Raw genomic sequence first — 18,765 nt, 5'->3', positions numbered from 1 at the left:
ATACTGAGGTTGTGGATAGATGTAGTATACCAAGCAAGTAGCCTCCATTCTTTCTCATCTTTGTCCCCCCATTATTTTCATTATTGATAACCACATGCTTTTAACAGTGTGTTTTTGAAGTCCCGGGTAATATTTGAGGCTTTCGTTTTGCCAACCACGTTTATTACTTGTGAGTAAACGAGTGAGGCTTATACGAGATGTGTACATCGCCGTTCTGTACACTTAATCAATTTTAGGGGTCTGGGCTACTCATAAGTAAGCATGCACATCACTTATGTAGTTATGGGTAGTGTGTACTGGGATAAGAAGGAAAGACGACTAGCTTAAGGGACTGCAGTAAATGGATCTTATGGAGAATTTGAAGATAAGACCTTTTGTTGGTGGTAGGGATATAGCATTTTTCTAGGGGGTTTTAGCATCTTCCAAAAAGAGGGTGGAAGTAAGTGAGAGGATGTGATGGGATTCAAAAACAGCACATTAGCTAATGTAAAAGAAGAGAAAGCTGGTACTCCGAATGTGAGTGTAGGGTTCAGTTGCAGTCTTCAGTGTAAACAGAAAAGGTGTATGTAATAAGTACTGGGACAAATGGGTAGATGTTTGGGGTGCTTTTTGTGAAGCCTTAAGCGTGCAAAGGTGAATTTAAAAAAGGGATGACATGGTCATAAGGCTGATCATCGTTTAGAATTCTTTAATAGTTATTCCAAAAACGAATGATGGAGCAGAAGATCAACCTGAAGAGAGGGGTAAGAAAGTAGGCTAGGTCAAAATATTCTGGAGTGCATTGTAGCAACTTTCATTGTAAGTAAAGTCTAAAGGTTGTATGATGGTTATCAAGCGGATTCTTTTCAGTCTTAAAACGTAGGTGTTTCTTGAAGAGTAGTGACTGAGTTCTCACCGATAAAGGATGTGGGAAAATGGAAACACAGTTTAAGTGTGAGAGTTCCATGTCTTTGAGTTGTTCTCTGAAAAGGACTAGCTCCAGAATGAGTTGCATCCTCAGCTTTGGAGTCTCAAAAGAGCAATATCTCTTTGCTACTCAAAGCTTTTCAGACTCCCCATATTTTAACTTTGTCTGTTATTCAGAAAGTTTACTTGAAGACCTCACAAATTTGGTAGTCCGTCATCTTCAAACTTAAAACTCAATGCAGTGAGATGAGGAGTGTGTTGGATGGGCTGGAGGCGGCCTGTGGTCCAAGTAGTAGGTACCAGAGATCAAGCGTGATGCATGTTGACACTAGTAGCCAACATGTTGTTCAAAAGGCTTTTATGGATAATGTCGCCATTATTCAGTCTGCAGACGAAGAGGTCTGAGGTAGGGATTAGGTTTATTAACTTCTGCACTATAGGATCTTTGGTATTTATCATAAGTATTCGAGTATTCCTGCCTACATGCGGGGATCCCAGAACACTTTTACAAATGCAAACGATGGGTATCATTAGGAAAGTCCGCCCGCCATCCTGACGTAAAAAGGGACCGCCCGCCATAAGTGCGGCGGTCCCGTGGGGGTGATTAGGATGCGCCTGCCACAATGGCGGGCGCATCACGCATTTTTAACATCTCGGCGCTGGTGCGTTCAGCAGCACCCGCCGCAATGCCAAAAATGCATGTTGTACATTTGCATGCACAACGTGGCAGGCACCGCGCGGTACCTGCCATGTTGTGCTTGCAAATACAGGGGGGTACCATAGGTATCCCCCATGTGCCCCCTCACCCACCAACATCCTGGGGGCCCGCAACGGGCCCCCAACTTCAATATCCGCATGCCTTTTCGTGGCGACGTTGCCGCCACGGAAAGGCTGCCTCCCGCCTACATCTTGAAATGGATAGCGGTGTCTAGCAGACACCGCCACTATATTAAACCCTTTTCCGCCCGGTCACCTGTGTGACCAGCAGAAAACCGACGGTAGGTCTTTACGTCCGCCGGGGTCCCCCCTCCCCCGCCATACTAATATGGCGGGGGGGGGAAATGGGTGGCGGGTAAGGAAGGATGTAGGGCGGATCGCCACCGCCATGCGGGCGGTTGCGATACACCCTACATCCTAATGGGCCCCTAAGTGTCTAAATGTTGAACATCTGACATTTTTTACATGCAGATGTCACCACTGTAGCCTCTCTGAGGATATATATACAGATAGTATGTTTCCTTTTCCAAAAATGTAACCAGTGATATCAAAATAATGCTTACAACCACATTGTGACATCAGTACTAACTTTGGTATCCACGAATATGAAAAAATGTGCCAAAACTGGAGGAAACTACAATCAGGCAGAAAATGGCTTTAGAAAGATTGAAAGAAATACTGCTCCTTTAAGAAACCGGCTGCGTTCATAACCTTTTATGACATGGTCTAGAACCTGCTCCACAGGCAGATTTGCAGAGTTTTCCAGAACAGTGGCTCTTAAATTGTCACCTTTGTTTCGAGGATTCTTTTTCAGTACCCACTTTTGTGACTCTGCTCGGCGGTTTTGACATCTGAGACTGCTTCCTTTCATTGTTCACAAACTTTTTCGTTTTTTTGACACATTTTCTTCCACAATTAATCCATCATGCACATAGCTGTTTATGTACCCCTTCAGAGGCAGTAATGAAGCTCCGAATAACACACTCAATGTTTCTGCCCTCCATCTCTCATTTTCACACTCAGTCAATGAGTATACATTATGTCCAAAGAAGTCAAAGAGGACACAGAGGAATCAGAAAGGAATTCGCCTCAGAGGACAACTGGAAGAACTGAGGACGAAGGAGGTTTGGAAAGTGCACGATAGATCGCTGAGTGGCTTGTAATAAAGATGAAAAGCGATGTAAACGAAGTAAGCACTTTATTAGCAACCTCGTACAGGCACAGAGATGTACACACGTCCACAGCTGCACTCCAACTGTTCAGCCCGTGTTCCACCCACCACCACGAGAACAAAGAACCCAGAACACTCATGCCTTATAACTCTATTAAAGAGACATCACTACACATCCCCTTTCTTTATCAATGCAAAACCCTTATCCTCTCTTACTAAATAATGGAAAGAAAACCAAAAACAAAACACAAAAAAAAACTATACATAAGTAATACAAACATAATCATTAAGTTTCACAGGTTTGAAAATTTTCCTCCCAAAACTGCTAGTTTTTTCTGCGCAATTTTGGCTATTTGGATTTAAATTACTACACTCAAGAGTATGACAAAGCTCATTGTCCGTGACACAAGTATCATCCACTTGAACATTCTCGTTGGCTGTATTACTAATATTGATCCACCAATACTTGTCATAACTTGAACCAGAACTGGTAGGACAAATATCATTAACGCCATCATAATTATTAGCTAATGCTAGTTTGCTCATGTGGTAGATAGATCCATCTTCTAGTTGAACAGTATTTCTATTAACTTGAACAATTTTTCTAGGTTCACTAAATCTATTATCACCTTTGACAATCTTCCTACTAGATTTCACCCTTACCCATTGTCCCACATGAATATTGACATCCTTAACACCATGCTTGTTATCAAAATATAACTTATTCTTTTGTTGAGACTCACACATAGAACTTCTAATTACGTCAATGTCCCAATTTGCCTTCCCACCTTTGTTCATCCAACCAGGATTAACTTTGGAGTGTGGAATCCTGCCTCTCATAATAGCAAAAGGACTATTGCCAATTGATTCATGAATAGTAGTTCTATGGCTCCATAACATTTTCATAATTTCTGTATTCAAATCTTTCTTATTCTTCTTGGAAAGCTGTACTATTCCTTTAATGACTCTGTTCATCCTTTCAACTACAGCATTACCTCTTGGGTGGTACAAAGCAGTGAACTTTTGTTCAATACCCGCATACTCCATAAATCTTTTCATTTCTAAGGACTTGAACTGAACACCATTGTCCGTAAGTAGAGATTTAGGGAAACCTTCTTTTAGAAAAATATTTTCCAGAAATTTGATAACAGAGTTAGTGTCAATCTTTGTAACAATCTCCAACTCAACCCACTTAGAAAACATATCCATCAAAACAATGATATACCTTTGTGAACCATCATTCCATATTAAAGGTCCCATAAAATCCAAAGCTAAATCCTCCCATGGTAAATTTGGACAAACTAAGGGACTTGATGGAGGATTCAAAGTCTTTTGGGTTTTGTCAGCTGAAACGCATTCAACACACGACCTCACAAAACGTTCTGTTTCAGTGTCAATTTTAGGCCACCAATACAAAGATTTCACCTTTCGTTTGGTAAGTGCAATACCAGGATGTCCCTCATGGCATAAAGTAAGAATTTTATTTCTGATACTGGAAGGTGGAATTATCTTTTCCCCTCTTACTAAAAATATTCCCTCAATGCCAAGTTCGTTTCTAACTTCCCAGAACGCTTTGAGTTCACCCAGGCAATCATGTTTGTTGCACTCTAACCAACCTTGTTCTACATAATGTTTTACTTTTTCCACAATGACATCATTCATCTGTGCTTCGACCCATTCTTTTTCTTGTAAGCCATGGGATTTCTCATCCGTGAAAATCCCAGCAACGCAAACATCATTCCATGAACTGGAATCAATTTCAGTGAGAGGTAAAGATAATCTGCTTAAGAAATCAGCTGTAACATTCATTTTGCCAGGGACATATTGCACCTTATAAATAAAATCTTGTAAACGCATGGAAAACCTTGCGATCCTGGCTGAAGCCCTGGATAAACCTTCAGTTGTCAAAACCTTAGTTAAAGGTTTATGATCCGTTCTAATAGTGAATTCTCTTCCCCAAATAAACTTTCTGAAATGCTCTAAAGCCCATACACACGCCAAGGTTTCTCTCTCTATAACAGAATACTTTTCCTCCGTGGGCGATAGAGACCTTGAAGCAAAGGCTATAACATTCTCACCTCCACTGTCATTGCTTTGGGAGAGAACTGCGCCTAACCCTTTGCCACTGGCATCAGTGGTTACGAAGGTCGGTGAAGAAGGATTAAAGCCTTTTAATGTGGGTGCTTTAACAATTGCAGCCTTGATGTTCAAAAAGGACAACTGACAATTGTCAGACCACTCAAACTTACTCTTATTTTTAAGTAAGGCACGCATGTCATGTGTTTTTTCTGCAAATTTTTCCACAAATTTTGAATAGTATTCAGCTAGACCTAAAAATGAACGGAGTTCATCTTTGTTAGACGGTGGTGGAGCTTTAGATATGGCTTCTACAAGTTTAGTTTTGGGTTTAATGCCCTCGCGACATATAACATGGCCTAAATAAGTTACGCTAGATTCCGCGAATTTACACTTACTCATCTCACCTGTTAAACCCCTATCTTGAAGTACCTGGAGGACACTCCTCAAGGTTTCATCATGATGTTTTTTTGACTTCCCTATAATCAGTATGTCATCTTGAAAGAAAACCACATTTTGGATGTGACCTAACAGCTGTGTCATGAGTCTCTGAAAAACAGCTGCTGCAGACGCTAAACCAAACGGCATACGGCGGAATTGGAAGCATCCAAAAGGGGTACAAAAAGCTGTCAAATGTTTGCACTTAGGATCTAACTTGATTTGATGGTACGCTGATGACAAATCTAATGTTGAAAACCATTTGGCATCCCTGGTTAAGGATAACATTTCATCTATGCGGGGTAAAGGAAACTGATCCACAACAATGTTGTTGTTTAAACCTCTTAAGTCTACACATAGTCGAACCTTACCATTGGCTCGTCTTGCGACAACCAATGGAGAAATCCATTCTGAGGATTCTATAGGTTCAATGATACGAGCACTCAATAACTTATCTAACTCCTGTTTAACCTCATCCCGCACAATGAACGGAATGTTTCTTGTTTTATGAATTTTGGGAACGGCATCCTTTTTTAGTTTTATGTGATGTGAAAATCCTTTCAACTTCCCTATTTTATTGCTAAAAACAGGTTGAAATTCTTCGAGTACCCACTTTTGTGTATCTACCGAATCACAAGCCACTAAGACTTGTTCAGGACTGTTAGGATTTAAAATTATATTTAACTTACGTTGATCCTTCCATCCTAAAACCGAAGGTCCTTCTTTAGCTACATACAATTTACACAAAGCAGATCTGGTTTTAAATCTGAAAACTAACTCTCTAAAACCAATGATGTCAATCTTCTCACCAGTGTAACTTTCTGGGTTAATATCAGGTGATTCTAAATGACTACCAATGATTGAACAAAAATGATGAGACCATATGTTCTCCGCTATGATGGTGTAAGGAGAACCAGAATCTGCTGCTACTTGTAAGGATACACCGCCAAAAGACACCCAGCATAAAGGTTTACTATCTCCAGTTTCTCCTATTATTTTTAGTATTTTCTTCTTCTTCTCACATTTACGTTTGATATCATTGTCGCTATCGTCTGAAGAAGATTCTTCTGTATCACTTTCCTTTACACAAGCAACCTTCTTATTACTTTTGTACATTTTACGCCTACAAGCTTTAGCAAAATGACCTATTAATCCGCATTCTAAACATTTTGCAGTACGTGCTGGACACTTGTAGTACTGTGCTGAATGTGAGGTACTACCACAACGATAGCAAAAATATTGCTGTTGCTTATACCTATTCGAGTTTTCATTTTTTTTAACCTCATTCTTATCCACTTTTTTTTTTTGTGTCTGAGGAACTTTGTTCCGACTGTCAGAGATTTTGTTAACAGTCTCGCTACTCTCCTTCTTTTCAGAAGCAAGAGTGACTTTAGCACAACGCTCTGACAGTTCTGCTTTCTTAACAATAGTAACAATTTCTTTTAAACTAGCATCACCTTCCACCCATAATCTATCTTGTATAGCTTTGTTTTGTGCATACATAACAATTTGATCTCTAATAAGGTCTTCATTGAGATTACCAAATTTACATGTAATAGACAGTTTGCGTAAAGCAGATACATAATCTTCGACGGGCTCATGCTTTTCTTGTTTCCTCTGGAAAAAAGCGTGGCGCATAACCGCAACACACACAATCGGTGAGTAGTGTTCATCTAAATCCAACAAAGCCGCTTTAAATAGATCAATATCTCCGGCTCTTTCTTTTTGTTGTATTTCTCCATAAACACGTAGACCTTCTGGACCCAAGCAGTACATCAAAAGTCTTTTTTTCCTTTCAGGAGAATAAATTCCGCTACAATCCTCAAGATTAGCAATGTAATTTAAGAAATATTCTTTCCACTCACTCCACTTGACTGTGGGTTCCCCTGGAGCAGATAAAAATTCTTTTGGTGTTGACAAATGTAAAGCGGACTCGCTGTGATGGGATATTTCCAGGATCGTCGCCAAATTGTAATAAAGATGAAAAGCGATGTAAACGAAGTAAGCACTTTATTAGCAACCTCGTACAGGCACAGAGATGTACACACGTCCACAGCTGCACTCCAACTGTTCAGCCCGTGTTCCACCCACCACCACGAGAACAAAGAACCCAGAACACTCATGCCTTATAACTCTATTAAAGAGACATCACTACATGGCTCCTTTTACTGCAAACCAGCTCTCAACCTGCAAGGACTTTTATAGAGGGAGATGCAAGGAAAGGAATGGTCCAAGAAGCACCATAGACTCTAGATGACCTTGGTGTTAAACATAGTTACAGTGTCGACGTGCTCACTGTTAAGGGCGCATACATCAGGCTTCACATCTAAGACTAAACCCCACTAAACCTCAAGGTACCCATTGACATCGAGGCAAATGCTAGCATCAATCATATAGGCGTTACATCAGTTAACATCACACCACTGATTGTCAAACCACTCACTGTCGATCCATAGGACGGCTACATTGATGTTTCTCTCCCTCCTGAATGGATATCCAGAGCAGCCAACACTATCAATCAATCTGATTCCAGCTGATGACCCAAGGCAGATGCCTTTGCAGCCACTGGAACTGCTGCAGAGTCGCCCAGCACATGTTCGTTCCAAGGCAAAAGTCATCAGTTTCTCCTCTAAACCCAGGAGCTACTATGGAAATGAGTCCAACTCCTCTCAAAGTGGCTGCTGTGTGTCTTCCATCACTTCCACTTGTTTAATCATTGTCTCCACACAGCACCCAAATAGGTATAGTTGCTATGGCTGTCGTATGGTTGAGTTACCTCCCAATAATTTAAACAGGAATAGGACTCCCACGCCATCTCCACCTAGAAGAGACATTGATCAGATTCTTTAATAGTCAATTCTGGAGACATTAATGCCACCAGAAGAAGAGAGCAATGGATTTCATTTGTTGAATGGAAATGTGTTTATCTGCAGGAACAGCCATTAAAGTAGCCTGTACTACAGCATTTTTGGCCCTGTATGATAGGCTCCTCTAGGAATCTATGAAGACGTTTGCTCACGATATTTCATAGAAACATAGGTAAGATTTTGGTCAAGTATTTCATGAGGGCATTTTAATTACTAACCAGTGCTTCACTTGACCTACCTCTATTCAAGGGTTGCCATGTACTATTGTTGCCAAGTTCCTCCTGACTCTAAGCTACCTACTTTGCGGCATGATGCTCAGATCAGAAACATGATAATCCTATTTTCTGTTGTCGTATTATTCAGTCCTCACACTGATGAGGAGAACCAGAGGAAGAAGAATTAGTCTTGGTTGCTGAAGTCAGTGTGCCTGAAAAAGATAAAGTTTCAAAAAGCACAAAGAACGGCGCTACCATCAGCCATAGTAAAAGACCATGTAAGCCCCTCATTGGTTGTAGCACCAGCAGTAAGAACTACAGTATCAGTAATACCTTCAAATAGGATCATCTAATGTAGACAGTCACAACAACATTCAGTTCCTATCTCAACTCTGAGCCATGAAAAATGGTTTCCTATGTAAAGAGTTGTTTCTGTTGGCCAGAAGCGTTGTCTGTTAAGGAAGCTTCTACGCCCAACAGCATCACAAGGCTCATCCTTCCTCGGCTCAATGATATCGTGCATTTTTATTATCCTGGACGCCAGATTGAATATGAGACCTCTGCAACAGACTTAAAGAATGAGTAGAGCCAGATAAGATGGATAGAAAGAGAAGTTACAGTTGTAAGAAAGTAAACGATCTCTTCTGCCTGCAGAGCAGTCACCTACAGGGAAGCCGCCCTTTTTTCAAGACCTTCCCACTCAAACAGTATCGACCTGCAAACCCAATTGAATAGGGGCATACCTTGGAGGCTCTGATGATGTAAGATCTCATGTACACAAAACACCACCACAAAAGTAATCAACAATAATTTCTGGACCACAGGGCAGTCCGTCGGGCACTCAGGATCTCTCTACCATCCTGACAACATACAGGATTCTAATTAAAATTGAAAATTCTTCCACCATGTACTACTTAAGTAAACAAGTGGCCACCAGGTTTAAAACACTGTTGGTGTAAGCCCAGTTGATATGTAGGTAGCTTCTCCAAAAGAACTTGTCGATGCAAGCAGTGCCTCTCTCCGGGTTATATGCTCTTAGCACATGCTTCAAGCAGACTGACTCATTAAGATCACAGATCTGTCATCAGTGGCAACTGTTTTAGGACTTCAAGTGGAGATCTCTGCCAATTGACTTGTTTGTCACTGCACTAAACTGAAAATGGTCGAATTGCGCATCAAGAGCCAGGATCGATGGGAAATGGTCTTTTGATGAATTGCTCAGTGAACTTTCTGCATGCTTTTTTCACAGTTCCCCTGGTACCATCATACTGGTAAACCTGGGATACTCTAGAGTTAGAATGTTCCTCATTGCTCAAGAAGGGTTGAGACAGTGGTGATATATAGACCTTCTTCAGATTTTAGAAAGGCGACTCAGGTTATTACCATGCTATCTTCTCCCTTCAGACTCGAGGGTCAGTCTTGAGGTCAAGATTTCCATTCAAATCTATCATCATTGAACTTGGCAACATGGCTCTTGAGTACATGCAATATGAGCATCTAAACTTGGCCAAACCCAGCATTTACATCTTCAAAGAAGCCAATAAGCCAGTAACCACAACTGCACATGCCTTCAAGCAAAATAAATGTTTGTGTTTATTTTTTATGCCAACAGCTGAATTCCAGTTCAATTGTTAGCCAAGTAGAAGCAGTGTTGCTAAATTCTAGCTTCTGGACAAATATCACCTAACGTTTTCTACCGCTTTAAAAAAAAATGCTCCTGCTGAGGTACTGCTAGCAACAGTAAAGGCACTCAAAATGTCTGACCCAGACATCATGTTTTTGCTGTACCTGTTATGAAGGATTTCTTGGGATTTTTGAAGAGTTTTCCCATCTATAATGAACTCTCTACCCCTTGGGACCTTAATGTAGTCCTTTTTCAAATTGATGGTTCATCCTTTTGAGACAATTTCTTAAGGGCTTCATGGCCCCTTTGGTCTTGGAAGGCCGTTTTCTTGATTTCCATTAGCCTTCCCATAGAGATGGCAAACTTCACACTGACTCGGCTAAGGAACCTCCCTCTATATTCCATTAAGCTTAAGTAGTATTGAGAACCCCTATTTCCTTTCTCACCAAAGCAGTCTCTAATTGTCATGTGAGCCAGACCTTTTCTCAGCCAGTGTTCTTTAAGCATCCTGCCTCACCTACAAATATTTCTTCATTCCCTAGAATAGGTTTTGACAGAACTGAAGATATAAGGAAGTTGAGTCATTTTTTGTCAACTCTGGTACACTTAGAACATGATTTTATATTTAAGGATTGAGTCGTGCTTATGTTTTGGCTACCATTTTTTCAATAATCCCCTACCAGGCAGGCTGAAAACTGACTCTGTCAGAGACAAAGCAGCTCGGGCTGCTAAGGGGGAGAACTGTTGTATGCAAAGAGCTGCATGGAGGTCCATCCATATTTCCACTAGACTAGACAGTACTGGGGCTCGAACTCTGAGTGGGACAGGTTGCCCTGAGAATCTTGTTTGGTTGACTGATTCCTACTGTTGATTTTACCATTATGTGTCTTGAAGACCCAAAGGTTTGAGGATAGACTTGGTATTCTATTTCAGCGTTGGACTATTTCGTTGCAGATCTGAACACGTGGAAGGAAAAGTTACTTGCTTCTAATCCTGGTTCTGCATTGTAGACATTTTCATTGAAATCATAAATATACCACCCCACTCCCTGGCTTCAACTTTTGAATGGTTCTACGTTTTACAGGAGGGAATTATTTGTCAGTCAGAAGAAAACTGAACTTATGAAGCAACTGCTAATAACCCGGCATGATGGAATATGGAACCTGCTGTTTTCCTAAATGTGTTCTTTATTCTGCAGCAAATTTAGGGTTAGTGCTGCAGTTTGTTTTAAGTATTATTTTGTTTTAAATTAGACTCATTTTGTAAATACAATAAAAAAATAGGATTATTTAATATTCAGTACAAAAACTGCCTCGGACTACAGTGGTTATGCTTGTAGTTAAGAAAATGTCTCATCATTTAGACAAATGTTAGATCAGAACACCTCTGTCAACTCTTAGGATTTTTAGACGTAATTTTGACTACTCCGGTTAAAGCCAAAAACTGATGTCGCTGATTTTTGATCCAGCAATGCAGCCCTCTCAAACACACTGCTCATTTGTAAGATAGGATACTAAAGTGTTTTAGGTTATGTTATGTAAGTGATCGAGTTAAACAGAGAATGTCCCACACCACACTCAGACATTAATGACTTTATCCAGTGACTGAGTCAAAAAAACTGGAGGAAAGCCAACAATGGTAACGGTCTTAAGCACTGCTCCTCTCAACTCGTGTATTTAAAAAACAATGGTAACGGTCATGTCTGACGTAGAAGCACCATAGCTCCCCTCTATTGGTTTCCGCTCGTGGTGCCTTGACTCTCAAGTGCTCTTTATTCTATACCTCTCTGGGACGACAACTGTATCTGCTAGCTAGGCCAAAGAGATGTTTCTAGACGTTTTGGTGTATTTGGTTACTTTTCTAGACACAAGTACGCTAGCTAGGAAAGAAAGGCCAGAATCGAGGGTATGGTTGACTACGAGAGTACACAGCCTTACCTTTCACGGGGCATGTTAAGCAGGGGGCACTGTCGAGGAGCACACCACTGCAAGGCTTGCCCACGAATAGGAGTCTGTGGCTCATCTCTTGGGACTGTGTTGGTGCTCCTGCTCCCAAAGTGAGGTTACGGAAGGAGGCGCACGGAAGCCGCCCAAGTCCCAAACAGTGGCGCTCATCTTTAGGAAGTTATTAAATGTGACTAAGTTATTTCATCAGTTTCTTAATAAAGGCAGATTCCCACTTCAGATTGTGTCTGTAATAAGGAAAAAAATAAAGTCTTTGATAGGGAGATTGTTTCCCCCATTATATATTTATTATGTGCTGAAAACCTTTCATACCTTCTTGTAAATCCTTAATTTCTACTTCCCATCTTTTTCCTTTTCAGTCTCGGATAGCAAGCCAGAACGAAGCCCTGGCCCTCCAGTCGATCCGAAACATCCGAGGCAACACTCAGTGCGTGGACTGTGACATGCAGAGTAAGTACACTCCTGTAATGAACGTGACAGGGGGCTCCCCTTGGTGCTGCCTGTACCGAGGTGTCTGTGGTGTAAGGGTGACTCTTACGTGGCAGTGTGGTCAGTTTGTATCGTGCTCTGTGTGCCACTTAGAAGCATCTTTGCTCTGGTTCGTCCTCGTCTGTAGATGATCACAGTTAGCTTTTCTAAATGTTGCCTCTCTGGCTTTCATATTGTGGGAAATGATGTTTATTTGTAAATATTTTGTCAATTGTAAATTCATATAATGGATCTAATTTCTTTTCTAATTGTAAATATTACTAATTTTAGGGTAACCGATGCAGTAACAGTTGGTTGTTTACTATGGTAAGCCAACTGATCAGTGGTCCAGTCTAGCTGTTTAATCGCCAAAGCTGCATTGTTGCAATGTTTGGATTGTCTCACTGACGTAATATACTTTCCCATACCATGTTGTTCTCAAAGCACTTGCTGATCTCGGAGTGTGATGAGAGGTATGTACACAACAAACATTATGACCTTGATGTCCTCTTCAAACTGCAGAGCAAGAAACATTCCTAGCAGTTTAGATGTCTCAGTGAGTTGAACGTTTGCTGCTGGCATCTCGTCTGACCTGCCGATTACTAGTCTGGATATCGGTACGGCCAACTCAGCCTTTCTCCCTTGTAAGGTTGATAATTGTGCAATTAGCTTACCTAATTGCAACACCTGGGATTTATTGTGCTTAGAAATAGCAATAAGTTGATTATAGAGGGCTATATAATTAAAAAGGTAGTGAAGCTGATGAGGTGCCAGATACCCGGAAGGCCAAACTAGGAATGTTACACTGTGGCTGTAATGAAATGTTATACCCTGCTGGCATGAGAAGAAATCAGCACATATACAACTGAAGTCTATATGGTAAATGATAAAGTATGATATTTTGCATTGGTACACGTGTTGCTCTTTTTCAATTTCACTCCGCAAAATAATACTGGTAATCATGACTCAAAAGCTTACGGTCTGGTTCACTTGAATTTCTTTTTCCGTTACCCGAAACATACATTCTGTCTAATGCCGTGATGGAGGGAGAAAGTATTTGCAAAATATTTTGCACTAACCCTGTGGGATATTACTTATTATTCCCGAGTACCGTGTTTCTTTGACTCGAGCAAGGTCTAGTTTATTGCCCTTCCTAAACACCCTGAACCCTAAGATCGTTGCCATGTTGCATCAATTGGCCATTCTCCCACTTTTGAAACGGCTGGGGATGTCTGTTGAAGTCTGAGCCATTTGGAAGACGTTCAGCTATTTCACTGCATTGAATTGGAGCTTTGTCACTTCCACAATACTAAAAACATCTTGGCAGCTGTGCGGTGTAACATATTGCGCACCACAGAAGAATGGAGCATTACCACACAGGCGCTCTTGATCTCGCAGTCCTATTTGATATGGTTTTCTTTGTTGTCTGATTTACGAACTTGACCCAACATGTATGATGATCTGAGGGCCAGTATCTTTTCGTTTTATTTCAGAACCCAGAAATGGGTTTTATATTTCCTGACTCGTGTCATGCCAAAACAAATCACCATGCTCTCCAATGTTGTTTAGTCATTAATTAAATATACAAATTGACTCCCCTCTGTAACTTGATATTACAATGGCAGTTCATAACAAATATTCCATACCTCTCTGTTCCGACAGTCACTTCTATAGACAACCCATAAAACAATTCAAAAAGTGTTAAACCAGTTTATTAAATTACAAAAATTGATTAATAATCACATATATAGAATTTATAGGTTAAAAAAAAATATATACACATAACCTAATCAAACCACAATTTTACACAATCTTCATAAACATCCAAATAGTTTTGACGCAGATTTTCGGTGGAAGCTTGGTTCACACCACCTTCTTCAAGACCAAACAAACGCAATTTCAAAACCATACATACTGCAGTATCTCTTTCCCAAGTGCCACGGTGCAAAACCTCAATTCAGTTCACACAGTTAGTGGCATCTTTTTGACTGGCTCGCCAAAGGGCTCGAGGTTGAAACTCTTGAATCCTTATTTTGTATTGCACTGGTATAGTATATTTTTTGTCATTGTGTCTTTATTAATGCTGTTCTTGACAATTAAAACCTCGGAAGAATCCCGAGAGATCTTTACTGCACGCTGTGCGACTTGACTTGCTACGTTGAGGCGTGACTTCTGCTTTCTGTCCGGGCGCCCTGCCTGGATGCATTTCGCTCCCTTGACATTTATCGAAGGGTTTTGATATGGTGTTTAAATAGGACTAGTCCATGTTTGCAACTATAAATACATAGGTATATATTGTATTACTTTCCCTTTCCTTATTACTATCTTCTAAACAATTTGCTTTTGCTCTGGCTGTATATATTTTCTTTGTAATTTTTTAAAATGCTAAAGTGCTTATTTGAAAGCACTTAAAACTGGAAGACACTCCTATTCGACCCCCAAAATAGGCAGACGAATCATAATGTTGACCTGCCTCTTCATGTGTTTTTTAATGCTCTTTTCTCATCTATGAAAGCTCTGAAAACCTCCTGGTTTTATCTCTGGCAGTAGCCAGACTGCTCCTTGAGAAATGGTTAAAGTAGGTATGCTGGTTCTCCAGTATAGGTCTGCACTCTTATTATTTCGCATCAGTTCTGAACAAGCCAAGAAGAGCATATCAAGGAGGCTCCTCGTTTCCAGTCAGAATGGTCTATGTAAGAAGGGATTTGACAGTATGTTGGACTTCAGATCGTAGGGTAAGGATCAGTGAAAACTTAGCAAATATGGAAAAGCTGTGTAGCCTCATCCTCGAAAGGAAGCGCTTTCCCTACACCACCTAAAGATAGGCAATCCAAGAAGCTGCACCATCTTGGGAAGAAGATGTTTTCTTCCACCAGCTTAGGACTGCGGTCGGTGAACACCGCATGTCTCTTGGGCCATTACACACACTCTGTGTGGGACACGGTTGCGCAAGGGCTGCCACAGTGCCCAGAGGAGGCCAGGGCCGTGCTTGCTTGCACTGTTGCCTAGGGTCAAGACGCAGCAAAGTTCACCATCCTGTGTGGGCTGGATACCGCCGTCTTGCTGGGTAGGACGATTGCACGTCGGTTGCCCTGAGGCGCTACTCCTGGCTGATAACCTCTGGCTTCTCTGGGGATGTCCAATCTACTCTTTTGGACATGCCCTTTGATGGCCGTCACCTGTTTGGTGACAAGGTGGACAACGCGCTCGAGCACTTCAAGGACTCTAGGGCTACGGCCAGGTCCTTGGGCCTTGCAGCAACCTCTTGCCCCATGCAGTCTGCCTTTCGCGGCCATGGAAGGGGTGCTCTATCATGTTCCTCCCAGAGCCACAAGGCTGCACTGGCCACCCAGCCCCTGCGGGGACTTGGGATCCAGCGTTGTGGGTCCGGAGGCCAGAGGGCGGCTCAGTCAACCAATGCCCCACCTGCAGGTGCTTCCAAACCTTCCTAGTCTGACTTTTCAGGGCCACCAATTGCCAGTGGGCGGCAGGATCCGCCATCATCTCCCCCACTAGCTCAACATCACATCAGGCAGGTGGGGTTTTACAGATAGTCTGAAGGGGCTACTCCCTCCCCTGCGATACTACCTATCCCTCCATGCCACCAACACTCCCATCGCATGTTGGAGGATCACTTGGCCCTTCTCCGTCAGGAAGTTACAGCTCTCTTGGCCAAGGAAGCCATTGAGCGAGTCCCTGTGCCAGAAGGAGATTGTGGTTGTTCTTCCCACTACTTTCTGGTACCCAAGAAGGACAAAGGCCTGCATCCTATCTTGAATCTCAGGGACGTCAGCCACTTCCTCCGGAAGAAGAAGTTCAAAATGTTGACATTGGCACAGGTCCTGTCTGCCCTCGACCCTGGAGACTGGATGGTAGCGTTGGACTTGCAGGACGCCTATTTCCATATCCCCGTCCTGTCAGCCCACAGGCGTTACCTACGGTTCACGGTGGGCCACGAGCATTTTCAGTTTCCATGCTCCCATTTGGCCTTGCCCCTCAAGTGTTCACGAAAGTGATGGCAGTGGTCGCAGCTCATCTGCGCAGATCAGGGGTTCCAGTCCCCCCCCCACCTCCAGACTACGGCGGACCACCTGCACTCTCTGGGGTTCACTATCAACGTGCTGAAGTCACACCTGATACCCTCTCAGAAGCTCCTTTTCATCGGAGCAGTTCTGGATACAGCAGAAGTTTGGGCTTATCCTCCCGAGCAGAGAGTCCAGGATATTCGGGCTATGATACCAATGTTTCAGCCTCTGTCCCGGATTTCAGTGAGAATGAGCCTGAGGCTGCTGGGCCCCATGCATCCTGCTGGTGGATCAAGCCAGGTGGCATATGCGGACTTTGCAGTGGGACCTGAAGTTCCAGTGGGTGCAGCATCAGGGGAATCTTTGTGATTGCGTCCAGATCTCGGACAGCACTGCTCATCAATTACAGTGGTGGCTAACATACCAGGATTGGGTCAACGGCAGATCCCTCTCCCTTTCCCAACCAGAGTTCACAGTGGTGGCAGATGCGTCACTCCTGGGATGGGGCGGCCTCGTGGTAGAGGCGGAGATCAAAATCCCTCTGGTCTCTGGCGGAGTCTGGGCTCCACATCAACCTTCTGGAGCTCCGGGAGATTCGTCTTGCACTAAAGGCATTCCTTCCTTCTGTCAGAGGAAGGGTAGTGCAAGTGTTCATGGAAAACACCACTGCCATGTGGTACTGAAACAAACCGGGTGAATGGGGTCGTGGACCCTATGCCAAGAGGCTCTTCACCTTTGGACGTGGCTGGAACATCAGGGCATGTCCCTGGTGGTTCAACACCTCGCAGGTTCCCTGAACGCCAGGGCAGACGAACTCAACCGCTGGTGCATGATGGATCATAAATGGTGTCTTCACTCGAAGGTGGTGCAAGGTCTCTTTCAGAAGTGGGGAGTGCCTTGGTTAGATCTGTTTGTCACCGAAGAGAGCGCGCAATGTCAGCAGTTCTGCGTGTTGGAATTTCCAAGGCGGCACTCGCTCAGCCACGCTTTTCGTTGCGTGTGGAATTGCGGTCTTCTATACGCCTTTCCACCTATACCACTTCTGCCCAGAGTGCTGAAGAATATCAAGTGTGACTGGGCCCAAGTCATTATTGTGGCTCCGAAGTGGGCACGAAGAGTCTGGTATCCAGAGCTCTTGAACATGGCCATCGATCCTCCGATCAGACTGCCTCTTCACAAGGATTTTCTGTTGCAGCAGCAGGGGACGGTCCTCCACTCGAACCTGTCCAGCCTTCACCTCCTTGCGTGGAGATTGAGCGGCGACAGTTGACTGCTTTCAACCTCACTCCCGAAGTCTGTAATGTCATCTTGGCAGTCGGGCGTCCCTCTGCTAAAACAGTATATGCCTGTAGATGGAACAAATTTGTGGCATGGTGCGCAGCACAGGTTGTGGATCCCCATCCTGCCCCTCTTTCTGAGGTTCTCCTCTTCATACTTTATTTGGCCCAGCAGGGCTCTGCTCTGGGCACCCTTAAAGGCTATATTTCGGCCATTCTTCACCTTCCTGATCAGCCTTCTCTTTTCAAGTCCCCTATTGTAAATAGGTTTCTTAAGGGCATTACTCACCTCTTTCCTACAATTCCTTTCGTAATGCCACAGGGGGACTTCAATCTGGTCTTAACTTACCTTAGACGCTACATAATTGTCCTTTCAGGCTCTTGACTTTAAAAACTGCTTTTCTGGTTGCCATCACCTCTGCTCGCAGGGTGAGTGAGCTTCAGGCTCTATCTTCAAAACCTCCTTTCCTTGCTGTCCATCCTGACAAGGTTGTCCTTCGAACAAGGTCTTCTTTTCTACCCAAAGTGGTTACTTCTTTCCATATAAGACAGACCATCACTTTGCCCACCTTCTTCCCACCCCTGCATCCTCCCAAGGAAGAGGAAAGACTCCACTCTCTGGATTAAAAACGTGCGTTATCATTTTATCTGGATCGCACAAAAAAATTCCGGGTGGACGATCAACTCTTTGTTGGCTATGGGGGTGTCTAGAAAGGTCGGGCCATGCAAAAACGGACCATCTCTCGATGGGTCGTCCTTTGCATTAAGATCTGTTATTCCTTGGCAAAAAAGGAGCCACCGGTAGGACTGAGCGCCCATTCCACCAGGGCGACTGCAGCCACTACTGCTTTGGGACGTGGAGTCCCCCTCACTGACATTTGCCAGGCAGCCACGTGGGCATCACGGCACATGTTCACTAAACATTACTGCCTGGATAGTCAAGTCTGGAGAGACGGCTCCTTTGGCCGTTCAGTTCTCCAGGACTTTCTTTTGTGAATTTAGTTCACAGACCTACCT

The 18,765-nt window shown here is 43.0% G+C and overlaps 1 protein-coding gene across 5 annotated transcripts in view; it reads left to right on the top strand.

Moving 5' to 3' along the window:
- AGAP1 (ArfGAP with GTPase domain, ankyrin repeat and PH domain 1) overlaps positions 1-18,765 on the top strand; it is a 1,249,585-nt gene that overhangs the window by 1,081,409 nt on the left and 149,411 nt on the right. For all 5 annotated transcript variants that reach the window (XM_085645106.1, XM_085645103.1, XM_085645105.1 and 2 more), the window contains one exon: positions 12,338-12,428. In XM_085645106.1, the coding sequence (XP_085501232.1) occupies positions 12,338-12,428 (91 nt within the window). The remainder of the gene's footprint in view (positions 1-12,337; positions 12,429-18,765) is intronic.

Source organism: Triturus cristatus, chromosome 3_1, assembly GCF_964204655.1.
Source record: "Triturus cristatus chromosome 3_1, aTriCri1.1, whole genome shotgun sequence".
NCBI classification, from domain to species: domain Eukaryota; kingdom Metazoa; phylum Chordata; class Amphibia; order Caudata; family Salamandridae; genus Triturus; species Triturus cristatus.
Note: the sequence above shows the minus strand (reverse complement) of the source record. Positions and strands in the feature narration are given on the sequence as shown.